The sequence below is a fragment of the Erpetoichthys calabaricus genome, chromosome 11 (assembly GCF_900747795.2).
Source record: "Erpetoichthys calabaricus chromosome 11, fErpCal1.3, whole genome shotgun sequence".
NCBI classification, from domain to species: Eukaryota; Metazoa; Chordata; class Cladistia; order Polypteriformes; family Polypteridae; genus Erpetoichthys; species Erpetoichthys calabaricus.
The window spans coordinates 22,744,193-22,770,129 of record NC_041404.2 but is presented as its reverse complement, the minus strand read 5'-3'; the positions used below and the strand labels follow the sequence as shown (position 1 = coordinate 22,770,129).

Here is a 25,937-nt window from a genome sequence, read left to right as displayed (position 1 = left end):
AATGAACCTTAAACAAGGATCTAATTGGCCACCTACTGAGATTTTGATTATCTGTGTCTTTCAAACCATGTAATGCTTGCAGCCAAGACATAATTACTGAATTAAAAAAGATGTGATTTAAATAGTAAAACAATTCACTAGGGAAAGCCCGCTGAAAATAATACAAATTGAAAGCAACTACAATAATTTAGACATTATTAAGACCTAATATATACATTTGTGTTAGTATATTTAAACATGTTTTAGCAGTAAGTAATACAGAAAAAAATCACCCCAAAAGGTGGTAATTACTTATAGTCAGACCATGTAATAAAACAGTAGTAATTCATCAGTATAGTTATCCTTATATCAATGTTGTAACCACTCATTTTTATTCTAAGTGCACTACATTTTGAAAATCATATTTGGTAAAGGCATTTGTTAAATAATAATTATAATTAAAAATAACATAGTAATCACTGAAAAGTTGTAGAGAGTTTCAGGTGGCAGTGTTAAGTACAGTACATGGCAAGTAAGATTAGGAATCAATAATTAGGTACATTAACAAACATCTATACTTACTAAATACTGTCTCGATTTAGAATCACAAATTAACCAAACATACAAATCTTTAAAACAAGTTTAAAATAGTCTAGACTTAAATAATTATTTGTAAATAGCTCTAAATATGTAAAGGTGAATGACCGTTTATGATTCAGAAAAGTTAAAAGCTGTCATGTTAGAGGCCCAAAGTTTGAAGATTTGTCTTTTGACCTGTTCAATTGTTATTTAAGCCATTTACACAAATGTCTAGTATTAGAGAGGAGCAAATGTTGAGGGTATGGATATGAATATAAAGAAAACCTTTGTAAAACAGTCTTCCATTTACTCCCAGACACAAACTTGCAAAAATGATTTATGACTACCTAGTTATTATTAAAATATTTAAAGCAAAAAGTGAAAATCATAAAAGGTAAAAAAGTAATGTGGCTACCCAGAGAAAAATATCATTTTTAAATTGGAACTGTGCCTTGTGGTAGTACTTACCTTTTTTTGGGAATGCTATTTTACATTTTATATGATTTTAACTATAAAATTGCTAAATTTTTTAGCAGTGCCACCTTTCATATTACAGGAGAAAGTAGGGTGAAATGACACCTTTTACTGGCTAACTAAATAGATTACAAATGCAAGCTTTCGAGGCCTTCATCAGCCTTATTAGCTGCTTCGAAAGCTTGCATTTGTAATTATTTAGTTAGCCAGTAAAAGATGTCATTTCACCCTACTTTCTCCTGAAGCAATCTATGGCTAACATGGTACAACACTCTACTACCTTTCATATTATAAATCTGTAAAAAGAACCACTGCAGGAGAAATCTAAAGAAAACAAATGTCTTACTTGCTTTAAAAAAGCGGATTTAAAAAGTCCAGAAAAATATATGTACAAGTAAATAAACTGATTATATGACTAAATGGCTTTTTTCTGAACGACATGGCATTACCTAAAGCCATTGTCACTTTTTTCTGATTGTATTTAATTAAATGTACTTATTTTGATAGTTAAAATAGTAATAAACAATTATTGACAAGCAATATCATATTAATGTGTCAAAAACAAATTTGAGGACATTTTAAAAAGAAAATGTATATATCAAAGTTAATTTGCATGCTAAAGCAATAATTAAGCACTTCCCACAAAATATTTTGTTGCAAGGCAAATTAATAATATTTATGAAGCAAATCACATTTGCCAAAATCATAAAAACTGACCAGGCTCAAAGAGAAAATGAAAATAAAATACAGTATACACATCCAACAAATCTATTAATGTAAATGTTTATTTATGTGGAATCCATTTTGGCTATCAATGCCTCAAAATAATATGTGACAGAAATATATCATTTTTCTTTTTATCTCTAGGCCCAGGCAAAAAATGAGAAAACAAATTAACCGAACAATGTGGGATTTTTGTTAGAAAATAATATACACAGCTGCAAAAGACTGAGTTTGACATATAACTTCACAAATCTTTATCTGGAGTTTGTATGCTCAGCCCTTGTCCACTTGTTTTTTTTTTTCTCTTTCTACAGGTACTCTTGTTTTCTGCCCACATCCCAAAGACATAAATTAAATGGACTTTAGGTGTATGTGCATAAGCATTCAGGGATGTTTTCTGATTTGTGTCTTACATTGTTAGTTTAGGCTTTAGCTCCGACAAAGAATTTGATTACATCAGTAAAAATCGTTGACTTTCAAAGTTGCTTACAATGTTCTTTCACATTTTTGCATACGTGTTTTTATTAACTTAACAGTAATGCCAAATTTAAAATATAATTTAATTTTTTAAGTACCTGAATCTGTATTCCGTTATAGGATATGATGCAAAAACATTTACCTTTACGGTTTTACAGATGTACAGATTTTCCGAGTATTTTTTGTATTTTCCCAGAGTATTAATAAAGTTTATCTAATCTAATCCAATCTAAGTAACAATTTATGAGAGTACAGATAGGGCCATATTAACAATAGACACTTTGAACATTTAATTCTCCTGTAGCTCTCTGGGATCAGGCATAAATTGAATTGAGAATCCTCCAATATAAAATAATGTTTTTTCATTCTTTAATTAGTTACCAGGTTGGGAGTTGTGGTTAAAGAAATATCATACATGTATATCTTGAAGTAGCATGGCTCTTCAATGAATTCTGTTGAAAAAACGTGTTTGCTCTTTACTTAAATTACTTTTCAGAAAAAACAGTTTATGTAATTTTGATTGAGAATTTCTTCAGAAAATCCTTTTATTAAAGTTCCTTTACTCTGTAGTGACAGTACAGTACTTATGGGTAAATATTTAGTTTAGGAATGGTTGGATTCCATAAACACTGAGAAGCTGGAATATTGCAGATATAAACATAAAAGTCACTCACAGACTTGCACAATGTGTGCTTACACCCTGTACAAGCACACTATGAACATCTATTTTCTTCTTTCCCTCTATGCTTTTTCACTTCTGTTCTACTTGATTATGATTTACACAGGTACACTAATTTGCTTTCTGTAAAATACTGCATATCTGTACAATGATGCACATGGAATAAAGTGGAAATATTTAAAATACACATAATTGCATAAGCCGTCTGCAATAAATATACAGCTGGTACATGAATAGAAATGTCATTTCTTATATATATATATATATTATACATACATATACACACACACACCATCTTTAACAAGATCACAGGACAAGTGAAAATATTCTTATTAGTAGTAATTTAAGCATCAGCAGTAGTGATTTAAAAATATAAATTTACCTAAATTACAATACCATCTAAAACAAAAGTAGAACCTAACAGATTTTGCCTTTTAAGAGGTACTGTATATGCAAATGATTAAACAGTCCTGTATATATGGCAATAACAAAAACCCTAAAAGACAGCAGTTTAGAGTACCCAACTGATTGGATAGCATACTCTTTTATAATATGAAACCCATCCAAACATGCACAAAACATTTATCCTGCACAGAAAATGTCCCATTTGAGAAATGAACCTGTGAGGCAGTAGTTTTATCCTTTGTAAACACAATGACACAGCTTTAAATTAAGTGTTGTTGTCATTTCAACACCCCTCAGCTTTGTAGCAGGCTGTGATAATTCAGGAAATTGATTGAAGCAGTAAATTATGTAATGCAAAAGTTCTGAAAGAATTACAAAACTTAATAGTTACTTGTATAAAAGCAAATTCATAACTTACAGAATTAAATATATCCATTCCCCTACCCATCATCAAACCAGATTAATCCAGTTTAGGGTAGCATATTATTAAAACAAAAAATGACAATGAAAAAAGACACATAATGAAATATACAAAAAAATAATCCCTCATGATCCTCAACTCTGACATCCCAAAGGGTAATGTCTGCGCCACCAGCTGTACTGCCTATTCACCCATGACTATGTAGCCAGACAGAGCTTTAACTCCACCATTAATTTGTTGATGATAATACCACCATAGGCCTGATTACTAACAATGATGAGACAGCTTACATGCAAGAGCTTTGCCTTCTGACACAGTAATGCCAGGACAGAAATATCTCCCTTAACATTATCAAAAGTAAGTTGTTGGTCATAGAATTCAGAAAGAAGTAGGCAGATCACACTCCATCTCCACAGACTGGGATGCTGTGGAGAAGGTCAGCAGTTCACCATCCCTCATTACATAAAGTACACACAACAGAGTTCTGGCATCAAGAAAGTCTACAAAAGCCTTTACTTTCTCAGATGTTTACAGAAAGCCAAAATGTCTTCATCCATTCATGCCACTTTCTACAGGTGAAAAATGAAGTCCATCTTTACTAGCTGCCTGGTATGGTATTTTCTGCATTGCAAAACACTACAGAGAATAATGACGTTGTCTCGCAATAATACTGGTACACAGAACCTTTCTGTTTAGAATGCATACATCACATGGTGTTTTAGAAATGAAAGGACTGTTTTTTAAAGACATTAGCCATTCTGCACAGTCACTTTTCTCCCGCATCAGTTGTGGCAAAGTGAATTGGACTCACACTTGCACAATTCATTTAGAGACAGTTTTTATCCTCAGGATATATGACTACTCAAAGGCCTCTCAAAATGACAATGTATAAGCATAGTTGATAGACAGTTCTTACATATATCATCTCGAGTTGTATTTAATGCACATTGCGGTATTCACTGTCTGCTGTCTGTGTAATACTGCTGTTATTAATTTAAGTGAGACATTTAATAAACTTTGAAATGAAATGAATGTGAAATCAAGTAAGACAAGTCCCTTAGATGACATTGCTTTGATTATAATCATGAATTTTAAAATGTACATATACCTGTACTATTATTGACAGGTGATCTCCATACACCTTTACATGTCAGCAGTTTGTTGCATATACATGATATGATTTTGATTTTCAAATATACTATTTAATCCTGATTTATGAACATGTACTTGTTAATAACTCTGATTATTATTGCTGATCCTCCAAGGCTCTGTCAAATTCTAGATTAAAAGTTAATTTATTTATGATAAGTAAACCACTCTTTTACATTTTATTATATATAAAGTTTTATGTATAGTATTAAAAAAAGTTATCTGAAAAATAGATATTTCCTTTTATCCTTTGTTAGTCTACAACAGCAATAAGAATACACTCGTCTAATAAAGAGAAACATTTACAAAATTCTATGCTAAAATATAATTTAAAATCAAATAAAGCCTTCAATGCATAATCTTCCATAACTTGGAAATATTAACAATGTTATGGCTTTCATCTTTACAGTGGAACCTAAAAATGCTTTTTTTAGAAATACAACCACAAGAGCGATGTGTCATAACTCTGCATTTTTATGTTCACTTAAAAAGTTATTAAATTACAATTTTCCACACAGTGAAAGTGTCTGTAGATTTCTTCTGACGTTGTTCTTTTACTACTGTAATTTTTTTTGTAACATTATCCCAGAAATGAATTTCCAATACACAAAAGGATCCATTAGCAGTCACAGAATGTTCCACGTTGTAAAACCGATGGCCAGTTACTTGAAAGGAAATCCTAAAATTGCATTTCTAGCCAAACAACCAACAATTAGACCATGAAAGCTGTAATCTTTGCAGGGCTATACTGCAAAAAGCACAGCACATCTTTACCGATCAACTCCACCAGCACCATCCAGCTAAAAAAAACAAACTTTATAATGGTAATTGTTCGAGAAAGCCAAAACAAGTGTAGCGAAAAATGCGCATTTATGCCAAAAATCGTTTTTTAATTTTACAGTAATTCTAAAAGATGAAAACCTACAATGAGTTGTTTCATATGCCTGTATCTGACTGGGTAAAATATACAGACAAATTACAAAGGAAGTCAGTTATTGTGATGTATTCTTAATTATCAATGGTTTATTCACCTTTAAAATCAATTCCAATAATTACAGTTATTACATATACAGAATTTATCAGTGACATCCTTCATAGTTATGTAGGTACCATTAATGTATCGTTTCAAAATTAAAAAGTATAATTAATTAAAAAACTACCCACCCTTGAAATTGTTAGAGGCGTACTAAAATCCTTTCCTCCTACGAGTCTGAACCCCCAAGGTGAAGGTCCATTTAAAAGAACGCTCTGTGGCATATTGTAGCTTGCAAAAGTTTCTATCGAGTACGGCGACGTCTCCCGCTGCTTCCTGACCAAGCTGCTAAGCAACAGTAGCTCTCAGCCCAAGCAGCAAGGCACTATCAAGTGCAACACGAAACCTCACGTAAGAAGCCCCGCCCCGTCCCACGATAGTGGGTGGGCACTACTCATACACTGGCGTCAACAGCTCTGCTCCAGAGTCGACCGAGAACACATCGCGCTTGGACCTGTATCCCAGAATGCATTGCATCGGCTGGGGCTCTCCTGTCAAAAGAATTAATCAGTTTGTCTTCCCAATGAGTCCTCGCTCTTTTAAGGCAAGTGTTGGGCGTCTCCGATTCCACGATTACAAATTCCTGGGAGAGCTGTCTCACAAACAACGACACGTAAAGAAAAAATGGGTTTATGAACAGCTAAGACTTTTGTACTCTAGTAAAAACGCTAAGAAAGGGCAGTGCTGTATTTCTACCTTGTAGTATTCTTTACAAAAGACTAAAGCTTTCCACTATAGTCGTGTTTTGTCGTCTTACATTCTTTCGCGTCTTTGTCGTTCAAAAAGCGATGTGGACGACTTTTTAAATAGTTTGTGTTAATGTAATATAATAATATAACTCGTTTAATAGTTGTAAATCAATCGTGGACCATTCGCAGCCTACTGTACATTGAGTTTGCATGTTCTCCTCGTGTGCTTGTGTTATTCTTCTGGCATTTCACCTGCCCTACTTTACAACAAAAGACGCAAGGGTTAGGTTAATTTTTGCCGTGTGGGTGTGTGCGTGAAAAAGATTGAGCGAATGGTACCCCACCCAGGGCTGATTATTGCCTTGTGTATGTTGACTGAGCCAGTGACCTTAAATTCGATAAACGGACTTTAAAATGTTACGTTATGTATATCCAATCATAGATCTACAAAATTAAACACATAAAAATATTTTAGTTGTGAAGCGTTATTTTTATTTCCATTTCTAATATCATTAGAATATGTCACATTTAAGTACATAATTGAAAATAAATTTAATTAAAATTAAAAAATCAAAATTTAAGTATACAGTATTGTTCTGAATCAATCTAACATGAAAATATTTAGTCAGTCTTATTTTTAAACATATGTAAAAAAATCAATACATATTCATTGACTTGCATATAACCTATGTAGATTGTGTCGTTTCTTTTTTGATCCAAAACTTTATCTGGTGGCCCTTCATGTGTGCACACTTTTTCTGGTGTGTCCCAATGAATCATCCAGCAGTAGTCTGCCATCATATTTACATCCAAACATCCCTGGTACCTTCGTTTCATGTTCTTGCTACCCTGCATCTCACTCACTGTTTCAAGACTTTCAAGGAAAAATTCAACTGCAAATTGAAACAGTGAATTTTGAGGCTCATGTTGCAGTCAAATTTGATGAAACTTGACTAATACATTTTAACATTTTGTTTATAATTTAAATCATTATTGTTACCTAAAAACCTGAATGATACTCAAGCTTCTTGATCCAGGTTGCACCATTAAATATTTAATCAGAAACCAGTTTTCTAATATCAGGTCTGGCAAAAATGCTCTCTTTCAATTTAGACTCAGACAATCTGGAAACATTTGGTACAAATACATGAAACAGGCTCTCTCTTTTGATATGGCTTTAATAAACTGCTTCATTAAACCAAGCTTAAAATGAAGTGTTGGTTGCAGAACTTTATTTGGATCCACCCAGCTAGGTCTGATGATGCTTTTGGCACCATGTTGTACCTTTTTTCTGGCCATTACTTTTGAACCCAATGTACACTTTTAGCTCTGCTGTCCCACTCACAGAGGAAACATGGGAAGTTTGTATGCTCTGACTGCTGACACAGTAACAAACACAGAATTTTCCCCATATATGATTCTTATTGTCAAATAAAGTAACTGTTTTGCTTTAAACATAGATTTTAATCTTACAAAATATTAAATCCAAACAAATTATTTTTAAAATATGGATATTTAATTAGTTATAGTGCAAAAACAATAAAAAAAAAAACTTATAACTGACAGCTAAAAATGTGTTTTGTGAAAAAATGTTATATGATGGATAAAAATTGTTTTTGTTTTTGGATTCAGCACCCAGAGTAAATAAAAATCACATTAAATAATCAAAACAATTTTTTCAATGTGAACTTGTGAATTCATTGAAACAGTGTAATTACATTTTAAAATCATGCAGAGCAGAATCTGGCAACATTGGACGCAAAGCAGGAGCTAACCCTAGATGGAATGTCACCTCATCAGAGGACATATCTGCATTTACTCATGCTAAATCCATTTCTAATCCATCCATTCAATTTACACTAATGTCTTTGGGATGAGATCTGGAAAATAGACTACTTGAAGGGAAAAAAAAACATAGAGAACATATGACCTTGGAGCTGTGACGCCACAGCCCTAACTACTGCAACTGTAAACAGTGATCATAATAATCCTTGCATTTTTGTATAATACCATGTAATTTCATAAATACCATGTAAAAAAGTGGGTAGCGCTGCTGCCTCATAGTTAGGAGACCCGGGTTCGCTTCCCGGGTCCGCTTCCCGGGTCCTCCCTGCGTGGAGTTTGCATGTTCTCCCTGTGTCTGTGTGGGTTTTCTCCGGGTACACCGGTTTCCTCCCACAGTCCAAAGACATGCAGGTTAGGTGGATTGGAGATTCCAAATTGGCTCTAGTATGTGTGGGTGTGTGTGTGTGCGTGCACCCTGCGGTGGGCTGGCACCCTGCCCTGGGTTTGTTTCCTGCCTTGCGCCCTGTATTGGATGGGATTGGCTCCAGCAGACCCCCGTGACCCTGTAGTTAGGATATAGCGGGTTGGATGATGGATGGATGGATCAGTTCTTATGACCAGTGTATTTTTTACAAATTTCCAAAGTAGGTTTTGTTTTATTTAGCTAGTTTTCAGTTTTAGGGTTTTTTTGTTTAAAATTTAACCATTTTTTGTACCCACTTTACCAGGTACAGGGTTTTGGAGAGCCACATAGTTTAATTCTACAATTGGGGGAATGCAGGAAACATCCTTGAATGCAGGCATTACAGAATATACAAACAGGCTCAAAGTAAGTTTAGAGATGTCCTTCAACCTAACAGGCAGTTTCAAGTCTAAATTTTAAGTTTATGTTACTTTTACATTTAAGTTTTATGTTACTATTACATTGGAAGTCTTAATTCATAATTCATCTATCCATCCATTTTCCAACCCGCTGAATCCGAACACAGGGTCACGGGGGTCTGCTGGAGCCAATCCCAGCCAACACAGGGCACAAGGCAGGAACCAATCCCGGGCAGGGTGCCAACCCACCGCAGGACACACACAAACACCCAGCACACACTAGGGCCAATTTAGAATTGCCAATCCACCTAACCTGCATGTCTTTGGACTGTGGGAGGAAACCCACACAGACAACATGCAAACTCCACGCAGGGAGGACCCGGGAAGCGAACCTGGGTCTCCTAACTGCGAGGCAGCAGCGCTACCACTGCGCCACCATGCCGCCCTAGTCTTAATTTATTCTCGTTCTTATTCATGTCTTTAAGCTGTAAATGAAAGTCTTTGTTAACTAGAGTACAAATCTAACTGAGATCCAACTGTTGTGAAACAGCAACCAATTTAGTGTCACTGTTTTTTTAATGAAATATAACTTTCACTTGTGAACTGTCCAATCTCGCTAGGAACTGCCAGAAAATGGCATTCAGGCAGAAATCTTCACACACATTCTGGGGAAAGGTGGCATTTTTGGAAATAGTAGACAGCAAAGAACTTGTGAAAAGATATTGATCTGATAGCAATGGAATAATATTATGTGATTGATCCATCTACGTGAAGAACCTGTGCACTGTTTGCTTAAATAAAAGTGTTGATAGCGCATCAAATGAAAAATGTAGCTTTGCAAAAGTAATGATTTGGGTGTGTCACAACCAACTACTTCTCAAATTTTACGCCACACTTTGAGTACCATTACAATGCGTGAGGTAACATGCAGATTCATACATTTCCACACCCATTTACGTGAGGTAATGTTAAAGCAAGCTACATTCATGCAAATCGTCATGTACATTGATCAATGCCCAATGATCAATTGTGGATGAGCACAATATGTGAATCTCAAGCGATATTACAGTATCAACAACATAGGTGGTCATGGGTGCAAACTGAACTGTAGTAGGTATCATATTACTATGAAGATTAGTGGGGCTGGAAGATTAAAAAATCTTCTAGCATTGTTATACCATGGAAGACCCAAAGAGTGTCTGAGTTAAAGAGAACATGCCGTAGAGCTGAGCGTAAATGGAGGAAAACTATCCACTATGAAATATTGAAGGTTAAAATAACAGAATACAATAACACAGTCCGTCTTGAGAGGCGGTTATTTCCCTAAGATTATAAATAACATTGCTAGTAATCCCAGAGTCTTATTTTCTACGATTGATCATCTGCTAAACCCAGGTAACGCAAGGGAATGCCCCCAAAATACTTCCAGTAAAACCTGTGAGGCTATTGCTGTATTTTTCAATCAAAAAATTAATGATATTAGAAATAACATAGTATATCTCCCCAACACTGCGGATCCTCCTAAGCCCCAGTATTCCATTATAAACAAATTAAATTCTTTCACCAGGATAGATTTACCTGATTTACATAGAATAATTTCTCAACTGAAACCCTCCACCTGCGTCCTTGACCCAATACCAACAAGTTTTTTCAAAGAAGTATCGGGCGTGCTAATTGATAATATTCTTGACATAGTAAATTCGTCATTAGATACGGGGGTCTTCCCAGACTGTCTTAAGACTGCGGTAGTTAAACCCCTACTCAAGAAAAATAATCTTGACCCCTCTGCTTTTGAAAATTTTAGACCCATCTCTAACCTGCCCTTCTTAAGTAAAATTCTAGAGAAGGCAGTCATTATGCAGTTAAATGAGCACCTCAATAAACATGCTATTCTTGATAAATTTCAGTCAGGTTTTAGAACAAATCACAGCACAGAAACTGCACTCGTTAAAGTACTAAATGACTTGCGGGTAAATGCAGACAGAGGCCATTTATCTATTCTCATCCTCCTAGATCTGAGTGTCGCATTTGACACCATTGATCACAATATTCTTAGAAATCGCCTTAGTCAATGGGTGTGCCTCCCTGGCAGTGTCTTAAATTGGTTTGAATGCTACCTGGCAGGGACAAAATTCTTTGTTAGTTGTGGTAATTACAACTCAAAGACACATGATATCCTATATGGTGTTCCACAAGGCTCTATCCTGGGTCCGCTGCTCTTCTCAATCTACATGCTTCCATTAGGTCTGATTATCTCGGGGCATAACGTGAGCTACCACAGTTATGCTGATGACACACAGCCAAATTTATCAGTAGAACCTGAGGACCCAGATTCTCTTGATTCACTAACACAATGTCTTACTTGTATTTTTGAATGGATGAATAGTAAATTTCTCAAGCTAAATAAAGAGAAAACTGAAATTTTAGTGATTGGCAATAATGGATACAATGAGGTTATCAGAAATAAATGCATTAGGATTAAAAGTCAAGACAGAGGTAAAAAACTTAGGGGTAACTGTTGACTGTAACCTCAATTTTAAATCGCATATTCATCAGACCACTAGGACAGCATTTTTTCACTTAAGAAACATAGCAAAAGTTAGACCTCTTATATCATTGAAAGATGCTGAGAAATTAGTTCACGCTTTTGTTTTCAGTCGACTAGATTACTGTAATGCACTCCTCTCAGGTCTACCCAAAAAAGACATAAATCGTTTGCAACTAGCGCAGAATGCAGCTGCTAGAATCCTAACTAGGAAAAGAAAATCCGAGCACATTTCTCCAGTTTTGATGTCACTACACTGGTTACTTGTGTCATTCAGAATTGACTTTAAAATTCTGCTTATGGTTTATAAAGCCTTAAATAATCTCGCTCCATCTTATATATCGGAATGTCTGACACCCTATATTCCAAATCGTAACCTTAGATCCTCAAATGAGTGTCTCCTTAGAATTCCAAGAGCAAAAGTTAAAAGAAGTGGTGAGGCGGCCTTCTGCTGTTATGCACCTAAAATCTGGAATAGCCTGCCAATAGGAATTCGCCAGGCTAATACAGTGGAGCACTTTAAAAAACTGCTGAAAACACATTATTTTAACATGGCCTTCTCATAACTTCACTTTAATTTAATCCTGATACTCTGTATATTCAATTAATTATAATAACTATTCATGGTGGCTCTAAAATCCGTACTAACCCCTGCTCTCTCTTCTGTTTCTTTTTCCGGTTTCTTTGTGGTGGCGGCCTGCGCCACCACCATCTACTCAAAGCATCATGATGTTCCAACATTGATGGATTAAAAGCCAGAAGTCTGCATGACCATCATCATCAAGTCCTTCTGTGAGAATCCTAAATACAAAGAGGTTTGTTTCATTTATGTGAGGTAGAATGCCCAGAGGGGACTGAGCGGTCTCATGGTCTAGAACTCCTGCAGATTTTATTTTTTTCTCCAGCCGTCTGGAGTTTTTTTTTTTTTTTTTTCTGTCATCCCTGGCCATCGGACCTTACTCTTATTCTATGTTAATTAATGTTGTCTTATTTTAATTCTTAGCTTGTCTTTTATTTTTATTTTCTTCATTATGTAAAGCACTTTGAGCTACATTTTTTGTATGAAAATGTGCTATATAAATAAATGTTGTTGTTGGATGGGTAATTCACAGCAAAATGTGACACAGGTACACTACGTTTTGCATTCTATAAACCCCAGAGGATTCATGTTAGTTTACAAGCCCGAGAAAGTTTAGTAATTCTGGTGGAGACCCGAAGGGCATTGGATATGTAGAGCGTTGCAAAAGGTAAGAGAGCATCACGGAGGGTGGCATGGCACACCACTGTACACTGGAAGAGTGAACGCAATTTATAGCCCTGGCTAGTTTCAGTTACTGTTATTTTACAAGGCACTTCCCATGGACATAACAGCAGGAAGGTGATGCTTCTGAAAGTATGGCTGTGAATCATTTACTGTTATATAAACATATACGTTATCGGGATTTTGTCTTATTTTATCTATTCTTTTTGTGAACTTTTTACTGTGCAAGTTACTTTAATAACAATTCATTATCCAACTCACCCAATGGAGTTCAGAGTCTCATTAGCTGGTGCCTGAACCTGCAACATCCATTGCAAGGCAGGAACTAACTCTTAATGGGGTTCTCATATACTGGAGTACAAAGTCATGGACATGGAATACGGGAGGTAAACCCAAGTACTGAAAGAAAAACCTACACAAGGAGAAGATGCAAAGTCAGCACAAGTCCGGACTAGGATTCATACCCAGGACTCTGGGACTACAGTATAAGGCAGCTATACTTATAACTGTGCCACAATGTCTTAGCTTTTTCTTTTACTTTATTTAAACAATTATAACTAACATAGAATGAATCAAACAAAGTTGTAAGTAACAATGAATGTTAAACAGTATCAGTTGCTTTGTAATGTTGGGATCCTCTAGAGTGGGAATTAAATCTCTTGGGCCTACAGATACAACAGTTAAAGGGTCCAGGTAGAATCAGATGGATTCACATCAAGATGGTTTACTTTGGCAGAAGGATTACAGCAGTCAATAGGTTTTCGGGGCATAACAGAATAATAGTAAGTATCATCTTAAATAAATATGTAATCAGAATCATAAGGAAAAAGAACATGTGGCTAATTATACAAAATCATACACTTGTTTTAATCTTTAAAAAGTAAAGAATCATCATTGGTAATTATGGGAATGACAGAATAAACATATAATTTGAGAAATTTCAACATGTACAATTAAGTATCCAGTTAAAGGCAGGAAATATTTGAAAGAACAAATTGTAGGAAGAATAATGTGATCCTCCAGACCAAATCTAAGAGCTACTCCTCAGTATCTATTTTTTTGCACACTCAAATAACTTTATTTAAGATGGTGAAACAAGTTTAATAATGCAAGATTTTATGTACTGTATTGTGTACTGTTGATTGTGGGCATCTCTGTGCTTAATTTTAATGAAATGTGTTCCTATTCTACCTCTTTTCTCAATTCCCTGCTTTAATGATTGATATTAGTGTTTCAGACAGTGCTCTAAAGGATAAAGCCTTGAAATGGATGGATGTTAAAAACGTTATGTCTAAAAGTTTCTTTTAGTTTTTTTTAGCATAGAAGTAACTTTTACCTAGTTTTCAATTTGCAGGTGCATTGATGATGCAACCAATTCTAATTCTAATTTAACCACATAAAAACAAACTTTCCTTAGTATCGTACATTTTTCATACCCACTTTCACCAATTCATTTTTGTGGTGAGCTAAACCCAACATGCTGGATATTTGAGTTACCTGTGGTGACTACTATGCTATAGTGTTGTACTTCTTTAGTCATAGATTAAAGTTAATTGGTTTCCTTTCTGGCAAGGCTGCAAATATTGGCTGTAAGGGGAGTTATTTTTCTACATTCTAATTTTATTTAATCAGTGATCTGTGCTTTTTCTACATTGAGAAACCTTTTCAGTAATGTACAATTATCTATCATCACAACCTACAGTTAGTTGATTTCCTGTTTGCACTTCCAGATGTCAGATGTAAATTGCCTAATTGTAGTGATTTTTTTTATGTTACCTGAAGTGGCTTTTATAAAATGTCAAAGATAGATGTTAATTGTTTAAATATGTGTTTTTTCCCTGGGCTAAATGAGTAGGAAATTTACAAATAATATGGAGTCATTTGCTTATAACCCCTAGCTTTTGCACGTCAGTACAAACGTATTATGACTTTGTGTTGTAAATCTTAAACTAAAACTTTAGAGAAGATTTGCACTGTAGTCTCAAATAATTATTTTGACTTTAGTGATATAGATTATTTACATCTGTTTTTTCTGTCTTTTTAACATTTGCCCTTGTTTTATTGACAGCAGCACAATACATATACTGCATAGACAATTGTGGCAATAATCTGATTTCTTTGGTTTTTAACACTTTCTGTTTTTTCAGTAAATATTCTTTTAAAAGCTTATATTGTATTTTGCTGAACAAAACAGAAGAGGATATATTTGTTGTTAATAACAGTAAAGCCTACATCTTTTTTTTTTTGTATACTGATAAGCATTAATCAAATTAGCCATTCATCCTTCCATTTATTTTCTGAACTCATCTTTTGCATTACAGGGTTGTGGATGGCTCATTTTAATTAATATTTTTAATTTACTGTCCCCGTACTTTATTAAACTTGGTTAATCCAGTTCTGGAATGCAGCTTTATCACCAAGGCACATTTTCTTGTTCATGCACCCTTTCTTATACAGGCCAGTTTAAAGCTGCCAATTAACCTAACACATATGTGTAATTCCTTTGTTTTAATGTGTTAATTTTCTAGTGTGCTGGAAAATATTAAGTAAAATCCTGTTCTTTGACTGTGTTTGGATCAGATAGCAACAATAATCTATTTATTTTTTACAGACCTTCTTTTTAGATTCCGGTCCCTGACGTACATCCAGTTTGGGATGAATGCTGTGAGAAAATCATGTTCTCGGGTTTGTGTGAGTTTCTAATAAGGATGTCAATTCATTTCACAATCCAAAGACATGATGTCATATTGACTTGTAAAGCCAAATTTCTCTAGCATATGCAAAAAAGACGGATTCTGCTTTTGTGTGGAATCTGTAATTTACTACCAAATTCAATGCGAACCTTAGTGTTATGTGGATTGAAGGTGTAAAATGCTGCTGTTGATCTCAAACAGGATAAAGTAAAAGATTGATTTTGACAGTTCAAATGCACAAAACCTCAGAAGAGGTTCTGTTTTTTTTTCCTATTTTTTTTCTTTTAAGCAGTTAGAGCAGATCCTCTTAAGCTCCTTAAGATTGAATAGGAAGTGTCTGCAAAACTCCTATCTTCAGGTCTCTCTGTAGATGTTCTATAGCAGAGGTTCTCAAAGTTGGTCTTGGGGGCCCACTGTGGCTTCAGGTTTTTGTTCCTACCAGATTCATAATCATTGACAACAACGAATAACACTGATTTAATTTAATTAGCTGTTTTTTTTTCTCTTATCTTATTCTATATTCAGAAAAACATAGCAGCAGACTTTTACATTTATAATACTAGGGGGCTCTGCCCCCTGCTCGCTTCGCATGCCCAACACCACGGGTTTGGTTTACCGGATATACAATTTAAAGAGATTGTTATTTTCATGGAAATTGTTACATATGCATTATTTTCAATTTTACTTTAAAACTTTTGTAAAAACAATACTTATCCTTTATTTCCGGCCCCGGGCGTGGTTAAATCTCTTTCTCGCTGGATGTATAACACTGCTCGTGTTGTGAATGGGGGGGGGCTGAACGCACACTAAAGAGATGCCATTGGATCATGTTGTCTTGCTGCTGCTGGCGAGCTGCCTGTTATGTTTGTCGCACTGCGTGTCTATCATTTAAAAGCTAGTACAGCAGCTGTCCTTTTGCTACTTCGTGTCTCTGCCGCTCACGTTGTGAAGGGGGCTTTGGCTGAACGCACGCTAAGGAGAAGCAGTTGGATCATTTGCTGGCTTGCTGCTGCTGGCAAGCGTTGCGTTCTGCTTGTCACGCTGTGCGTCGATCATTTAAAAGCCTGTACAGCAGCTGTCCTTTTGCCACCTTGTGTCTCTGCCACTCACATTGTGAAGGTGGGGGGAGGGCTGAACGCACGCTAAGGAGATGTGCTCGGATCATCTGCTGGCTTGCTGCTGCTGGCAAGCTGCGTGTTCTGCTTGTTGCTTCTCATTGTTTTAAGAACAAGTGTCTCTGCCAAAAGCATTCCAACAACTTCTAGGTTAGATGTCCGTGAACTTCTTTTAAATGGTGTCTCACTGCCTTGTCTCGCGGGATGTCAGATTGTCTTCCAAGAAGATCACGTCTCGTCTCCCTCCCAAGATTTTTTTTTATAGACATTTAGAAATATTTCTATTTTTGCTATAGATTTAGTTGATTTCATTATATTTTGCCCTTTCTCTGTGCAGTTTCCTCCCTTCATTGTATCTTAATAATGACAATTAAAAACAAGCAGTGCCGACACCCAGGCAGACAACATTGAATCATGAAAGGTTGCAACTAACTTAGTGCCAGACCCACTAATTAGTAAAAAATTGATTAATTAAACAATTAGAACACCTTGAAAAGTAGAATGAAAATCAAGATGAAAATATTGGTAAAAAGAAAAAAAAATACATTATTCCCGTATAACTGCTTAGTACATTTTAATAAAATGTTTTCTTACCAAGCTTAGTTTTCTAATTTCTATATTGTTCCCAAAACACAGAATCAGGGAAATAACAGTTCACTTAATTGGTCCAGAAATCCAATTAAAAACAGAAGCTGGCTGAAACAAAAACCTGCAGCCATAGTGGTTCCCCAGGACCGAGTTTGAGAACCCCCGTTCTATAGGGTTTAAGTCTGGGCTTTGGCTGGGCCACTCAAGGATAGATATACTTTCCCGGAAGCCACTCCAGCGTTGTCATGGCTGTATACTACAGGCCATTGTTGTGCTGAAAGGTGAACCATCACGCTAGTCTGAGGTGGTGTGCACTCTACAGCAGGTTTTCTTCAAGCACCACTCTGTATTTGTCTGCTTTCATCCTTTCCTCAATTGTGACCAGAGAAATGCCCCCATAGCATGATGCTGCCACCACTATGCTTCACTGTAGGCAGACATCATCAGAGCAGGGGATGAGCAGAGCCTGCTCTTCGCCAGACATAATGCTTGGAGTTCTGCACCAAGAGTTCAATTTTTCTCTCATCAGACCAGAGGATCCTTTTCCTTATGCTCTCAGAGTCCTTTAAATACCATATGGCAAACTCCAAGTGGGCTGTCATGTGCCTTTTACTCAAATGCGGATTCTGTCTAGTCACTCAACTATAAATGCCTGGTGGATGGAGAGATGCTCAGATGCTCGTTCTTCTGACAGGTTCTTCCATCTCAACAGAGGAATTCTGAAGTTCTGTTAGAGTGACCATTGGGTTCTTGGTCAACTCCCGGTCAAGTTCCTTCTTGCCCAGTTACTCAGTTTGGCCATATATCCAAATCCAAGAAGAATCCTTTTGGTTTTAAAGCTCTTGCAGTTCATAATTATCAAGGCCACTCTTCTCCTGGGAACACTCAAAGCTTTAGAAATGGTTTTATACCCTTACACTGCCTCACCACAATTCAATCACAGAGGTCTACAGAGAGTTCCTTGGACTTCATGGCTTGGTGTTTGCCCTGACATGCAGTGTGAATTGTGGGACCTTAAATTTGTTTCAGACATTCTTGTTTTATTTAGTGCCGCTGATCAAAAACTGTATTTGTTACAAGTTATACAGATAGTGTTTGCTGTAACAATCATATTCACTAGAAGCTTTCAGCCTTTTGATTAGTCTTGCTTTAGCAGTTAAGAATTACGCTAGACTATGTCATGTAAGCATTACATTACCCAGTGGTGGGTTAGTGCTATTGCTTTATTATTGCAGGTACCTGGATTTAAATCCTGCAACAGGTCAATGACTGTTTGAGGTTTGCACATTCTCCATCACGTAGGTTTGGAAAGTGGATGGATTGAATTTTCATGGAAGCCTTAATTGCCTTCAAATTGCCACATCCACAGTTGTGTATTAATTTCCATCTTCTTGATCTTTTGTCTGACATAATTGTTTGTGATGTTGGTTTTGGCTTCCTGCTTGCTTGAAATATCAAATAGAAATGAGATGTACAAGCAGAGTAATCAAAAACATTAACATGTGTTTCTAATTGCACTGTACAGTAAACTTTCTCAATTTTAAGTTCAACAATATCAGTCTTTGTCGCTTTTTTGTGGCAAGTATGCTTAAAGTCATTGTATCCAAATTCTACATATATTAACGGCATGGGTCCATGATCTAAGAAAATATTTCATTCCTTTGTTCTGCTCAGAAGCATATTTAGCAGATTTGTAAGTGCCAGTTAGTTTGTAAAAATGTTCCGTTCATCTGATGTGCGCTCCAAACAGATTGTGCCACAGCTGGTGACCACCACAGCTAATCGCAGTAAAGAAGGTAACAGCCAGAAAAGGCTGCCAAGCAGCTTTATTCCTTAATACTTTTCTGACAATATTATTACTTACTCACTCACTAAAGAGAAGCAGATCTAAAATCCTGCCATTAATTTAAGTTTATCAGTCTTACAAGGTCATTAAATTATCACAAGTGATAATGTTTATAATTAGCATGGATGAATCTTTGTGTTGCTCTAGATCCAAGCAAGTCAGCTTGATTAATTAAATCTGGTTTCAGTTTTTTGGAAACTAAATTCCTAGGGTTGGGATGTGGGGGGTTAGTGATGGACGATGATGGCACTTACTGAATGAAAGATCTGTTTCTCATTCATCCATCCATCCATTTTCCAACCCGCTGAATCCGAACACAGGGTCACGGGGGTCTGCTGGAGCCAATCCCAGCCAACACAGGGCACAAGGCAGGAACCAATCCCGGGCAGGGTGCCAACCCACCGCAATCTCATTCATCATTTACTTTTTTTTTTTTCAGAATGCTGGTTATTCATAGCTCATGTTAAACTGATGTTTTTTAATTCTAAAAAATGGCTAAATAATAAATGCAGTTATATTACCTTAGCAAGCCCTAATCAATTGATATTTTCATAGAGGTGTTTGATCATTTCATGAGATGTCAATTGATCAGTCTCAGAGCCTTGGTGATAACTGCTAAGTGCTTGAATAAACATTTCTTTTCCACCATTTTCTATGAAATAATATTCTATAAGTACATTGTCAGGAAATAATTTTTAGGATTCCTCAAACAGTTTATAAACTCTCTAAACAGAATATAAATACACGTTAAGCAACAAGGAAAAGTATATGTTAAAATAAGGAATTAGCTTCTGAGTAAAAAAATAAGGTTAATAAAACAGAAGCTTAAGTAGACATCAATTTTGTGGACAACTGGTTTAGACAGACTGATCATATCAGTGTGACTAGACTGATATTAGTCAGAATATTTTATGGGATCTTCTGTATTATGACAGCTGCAAATATTGATTTCAACTACTCCTCACCAAATTACAGAAAATTGCTCTGTACAATAGTACAAGGTGTGATTCATTGAGGTTTTTTCCTGCTCTTTTGCTTTCTGACTCAAGACTCAGGACTGCCAAACTAGGTTCTCAAATTTCAGATCAGTCATGAGCTATGTGAAAAGATTAGTTAAGTTTTCAGTGAAGGTTTGGTTTTAGACTGTCTTTCAATTGTATGTAAATTTATATATATATATATATATATATATATATATATATATATATATATATAAGCGTTACCTGGTAGGTAACCACCCACACTAACAGATTGTGACACAGACTTCGAATGCCGTGAATGTAATTACCCCGATCTACATGCTGTCAAATAAACGAACCACACGCCGTGGCGCAACGTTAGGGGCATCGCCTCTGACGCTGACGTCCGAGGTTCGATTCCCGAGAGGGAGTGCAGTGGAGTGTGTACACCTGATGAGCCCAGAATGAGGGCGAAACACGTGTCGTGTACTCTTTGCATTTATTTGACAGTAAACTATTGCAACCATTCTATGATCTGCTCTTCACAAACTGAGGGCACCGTGGCGGATGTTAGCAGATTGCTGGCCAACCACAAAGCGTTACCTGGTAGGTAACCACCCACACTAACAGATTGTGACACAGACTTCGAATGCCGTGAATATATATATATATATATATAAAGATACAGACCTGTCTTCACCCTCTTAAAGAAAACATTGAAACCAAAGTCAGCATGCGGAAAATAATTTAATGCTATGTATGTGTGTCTTGTGGATTGTTAGGAGTCTACCAAGACTCACATGTCTTTGCTTACCTCCAGACTCTTAATTTGTGCAATTTTGTGTAGCGATTTAGCTGCCACACCATGTTAAAGAAGCCGAAGCATCCCAACATTTAATTCAAGGCTGAAGTTTAATTGTTTTACCATACCCGACTCTTAATGAATAATGCATGCTCATCACTCTTAATTTTGTATACTTTAATATAGTGGATGACCACTTTGCTTTCTTTTACATTCACCTCTATTAATTTACATTTGATACAGGTAAATTGAGCTTGTCTGTAACTACAAGTTATAAAGGATCAGCTTTATAACCTTTTAATGTAATTTAAGAAAATTTAGCAGTTTTTCAAAGATTCCTAAAAAATACATTCTAATGGAATATGCTGTATACATAATCACTATAAATCTTCTAGGACAAAGTTTGGCAATTTAATCGTTTTCATCTACCTTATGTTAGTAGAACATCATTCTCTGTTAGTCTCTTAATAATTAAGATTGACTAAAATTCTCACTAACTGTTGGCATTTAAAAAAAAACGTTTAGGTAAATGTTTTGCTATGGGTGATGTTGTGGTTACATCTGCTGTTGCATGGACTTAGAAAACCTTGGTTCAGAACCCACACCTGGTTGTTGTCTGCATGTAATCAACATGTTCTCTCTTTGTGTGAGTGGGGTTTCTTTTAGATTTGGATTATGTAGGTTTGATATTGTAACATTACTTTTTTGCTTTATCCTTAGTGCTGTATTTTCTTCCCCATTTTCTGTTATTGGTGCTCTTCACCATCTCCTTAACTGCTACTTTATTGCCAAAATACTGAAAGAATCTATGGGTCTTTTTTGCATTATTAACAATATTCTTTTCTAGCAACCTTTTGGAATTTTTCATTTCCAATTTAGTTTTTGATCTGGTGTTCAAGCCCTAAGGTAAGCTCTATTATTGTTTTTCATTGAGCTTTTCTTCTGTGTTTTGTTTTTCTTAATCTCCTTTTTCACTTAGTTCAGAAATGTATTATTATGATGTGATTTCTAATGTTTGCAATCTGCATTTTATAAAGTAATCTTTTTAAACTCGATCATTATTTCAATTAGACAAGTTTATCCCCAATTTTTTTTTAGGCTCTGCTGAATTGGTTCAAATTTTGCCTTTTTAATATTAAATTTAATAGCTTTGGCTTTTGGCTAATTTGGTCTAAAAAATACTGAGATGCTCATTTATATATAAAGATTACTTGATCTTAATGTTTCAGTAATCTCTGTATTCTGAATTATTGAATATTGCAACAAATTAAGAAAGATTTTCTCCTTTAGTTATCACTTTTAGATACCTATAAAACATTTGTTGTTTTTATGAATTCTTATTCATATTGTAGATTATTCTTTGAATAATCAGTGTACATATATTTTCTTTGTATTGTGGCACCTGGCTGGGGTTCATGCCCGGCCGGGATGCCCAGGAGGACCGGAGGAGGGCTTGTGCCTCCTCCAGAACACGAGGGGGCGACCGCCCTGGTTGCTTTGGGGGCCAGAGTATGGAAGCTCTACCCTGTGGGGGCCCGTGGCCACCGCCAGGGGGCACCCCAATGCCTTGGGAGCCCTGGACCTCAGCACTTCCGCCACATCCGGAAGTGCTGGGGGGAAGAGGAGCAGGGACACCCGGAGTCCTTCCGGTTGCGCAGCCGGCACTTCCGCCACACAGGGGAGTGTCGACGGAAGAGTGTCGGGAAGCACCTGGAGCCCATCCGGGGTGTATAAAAGGGCCCGCCTCCCTCCAGTCAATGGCAAGAGTCGGGTGGAACGAGGACGGAGCTCAGAGGAGAGGAGTGGAGGCGGACCAGAGACTGAAGGCATTGTGTTGTGTGGCCAAGGACTTAAGGGGTGATTGGTGCTGTGGCACTGGGTTTGTGCTCACTGATAGCTGTAAATAATGTATAATAAACGTGTGTGTGGTGAAACCATCGTGTCTACCTGTCTGTGTCCGGGCTGTTCCCCACAGTATATTTTGGCAATACATTTCAGCCATAACAGTGACCTCCCTGCCAATGTGTTGTTATTTTACTATAAAGCTGTTTGTTAGCAACGTTCTCTGTGTATGGGGTACAATAACACATCCCTAATGTTTCACCTCTATCCTTGTGGCTTTCTGTTTTGATGCAGATATCCCTATTAAAATGTTGCTCATCTCTCTTTAGAGGTAGATGTAAACTTAAATTCTCTATTTTGTTCAGTTTATAGATCCTACACCTCTTAGTACTTGCCTGTCTTTTCTAAATAAAACTTGCCCATTTATGTCATAGTTATCCCCATTCTGAGGAATCAGTCAAGTTTTTGATACTCCTATTATGCCATATTTATGTGCAGATACATGTAATCATTAAAGAATTTTTTTTTAGCATTAACACAGTCAAGTTTTATATTATTACTTTTCTGTGGTGTTTTCTTTGTGGCTGGTTAGCAGTTTGTATCTTATTATATTTAATGATGTCATCATAGTGGCAAAGTAGCTAGTGCTGTAACCTCATAGTTGATGTGTGCCAAAATTAAACACATCTCAGCCTAGCACTACTTGTGTGGAGTTTGTACATTCTCCTTATGTATGTGTGGGTTTTCCTATGACATCCTGAGGATTTGCAAGTTAAGTTAACTGGCCACTCTGAATGAGCATAGTGTGTGTTAGTGTGACCGGCCAGGTGTTTCTTCCTGCCTTTTGCCTGGTTGTGCCATGATAGGTATTGGCTTTTCTTGATCCTGAATTATATAGGTGAGCTATAATATGGACACTAACATTGTTTATTTTATTTATTTATTTTTAATTCGCTAATATTACTGCCTCATGCGGATTATTAATTATTACTTCTCATAAACTCAATTCTTTGATTCCCTATATTCAAATGATTTGCACATACATCTTAGCACATCAGTGCTCCTTCAGTTTACACACATTTATTTTCACAGTGCAGTATCATCTGTTCTAAAAGCCATCCCAATGTACCAAAATAATGTGCCCTTTAATTTTATGTGTCAAGATTTGAATGATACAGTATATTTAAACTTCTGATCTTCTCAATTTTATCAGAAAGATTATGAGGCACAGGCAGAATTTCCAAGAAGATTACGTGTCAGTTCTGCCAGTGATCCATTCTGTTTTTTGGTACCTTACTGACCAGACAGCTTAACTTTTAACATGTGGATGAATTCTTTTATTTCTCAAGTGGAATACAGGCCAGTGATCTGTCCTTGCAGGTAAGTGAATTTGATCTCAAATGTGCTGAAGAGCCTGGCATCTCTTATATATATATATATATAGTGGGTCCCAGGCATTGAAATATTCAGAGGACTGTGTATATAATTTAATATTCATTACTTTTTAAAAGAATTAGAAGTAACTGTTTTAGTGTGAATTGTACCCTTCTTCTTTCTCTTGAGGTATTCATGTCTACTATTTTATGCCTCCCACTTTCATTTGAACTTTACAAGCCCTGTTATCCAGTTCCCCTGGTTTACTAGTGAGGCACATTATATCTTTTTATCTATTGATGATAGCACTTTCAGAAACTTCTAAGTGTCCACCTGAAGTTGCCTGATTAGCTCTTCCTTACGTGACTCTTTTTGCAGTATAAGGGAAGAGGGACTGTACAAAGTACTGCATTGCTTCATGTTAGCAATCTAAACAACATTTTATGAGTAAAAAACTTTATAGTCACAGGTAAAGTCATTCAGACAGGAGCAGTCATTTAATCCAAAAACAAACACAATGACATTAGCACACATTTCTGTGCTCTGTATATCAGCCCATCAGCAAATCAAAGGCTTAAAGGTAGTTAAGAGCTTATATATAATAAGGGTATTGTAACCCACAACAACTGACAGATAATCATTATCTTGAAAACAAAGAGAGAGAAAGATCATCTCATCCTGCTGTATCATCCTGCTCTAGAGTTTAAACTTGTCATAAAAAGCAGTAAACAAAATATCGTCTTGATTATCATTTGATATTGGAAATAATCTCAATTAGGCTATTGTAGCTGGAAGATTAGGATAACCACCTACAATTTGTATTAGCCACCGCAGGGTAACCCAGGAGGACGTTCACACATTGGATCAACATGCAAACTTCTCACAAGTAATGACCAGATTGGGTTTTGAATCCAGTAGTCTGGAGTTTTGAAGCAATAGCAACCACCATACTACTTGTTTAGTTATTATATAGTGTTAAATTAATACAAGATAAAGTAATATTATCCTGTGGTACACAGGCATTCCACCTAGGATTAATTCTCACTTAGTACTCTTGATTGGAAATGGTGATCAGTGTACCAATACGTTCATATTTTGTTGCTGCTTTTTCCAGGTTAGTTACACTGAGGCAGGTATCCTGACAACATCCAGTTCAAGGCAAGAACCAATCCTAAATGGGGCAGCCTAACTCACACTGGCCCATGTTAGAGTCAACAGTTAACCTAGTATGTACATCTTTGGGATGTAGGAGAAAAATCACAGGAAGAGAACTTAAGGAAAAAAACGATGCAGACACAGGAAGAATGTACAAATTCTACAAAGGCAAGAGCCAGGCTGAAGTCTGAATGCAACTTCCTGAAGCTATACTACCTGAGTCTAGATTTTATTTCATAAAAGCAAACATATTACATAATTTGTGAGTCATTGTCAATTTCTTCACTTTGTAATTCTCATACAGTTAGGTCCATAAATATTTGGACAGAGACGACTTTTTTCTAATTTTGGTTCTGTACATTACCACAATGAATTTTAAATGAAACAACTCAGATGCAGTTGAAGTGCAGACTTTCAGCTTTAATTCAGTGGGGTGAACAAAACGATTGCATAAAAATGTGAGACAACTAAAGCATTTTTTTAACACAATCCCTTCATTTCAGGCGCTCAAAAGTAATTGGACAATTGACTCAAAGGCTATT

The 25,937-nt window shown here is 36.1% G+C and overlaps 1 protein-coding gene and 1 long non-coding RNA gene across 2 annotated transcripts in view; one reads left to right on the top strand and one right to left on the bottom strand.

Annotated features, from left to right (window-relative positions):
* The window catches only part of pdlim4 (PDZ and LIM domain 4), a 69,514-nt gene extending 63,280 nt beyond the window's left edge, over positions 1 to 6,234 (bottom strand). Inside the window, exon 1 of the mRNA XM_028812800.2 lies at positions 6,051 to 6,234. Within this exon, the coding sequence (XP_028668633.1) occupies positions 6,051 to 6,143 (93 nt within the window). The 5' untranslated portion in view covers positions 6,144 to 6,234. The remainder of the gene's footprint in view (positions 1 to 6,050) is intronic.
* A 129-nt stretch (positions 6,235 to 6,363) lies between these two features.
* On the top strand, positions 6,364 to 25,490 carry LOC114660242 (uncharacterized). The gene is made up of 4 exons (XR_003717692.2): positions 6,364 to 6,469; positions 9,128 to 9,222; positions 15,633 to 15,706; positions 25,355 to 25,490. It is a non-coding gene; the product is annotated as an uncharacterized LOC114660242 (long non-coding RNA).
* Positions 25,491 to 25,937: the final 447 nt, after the last annotated feature.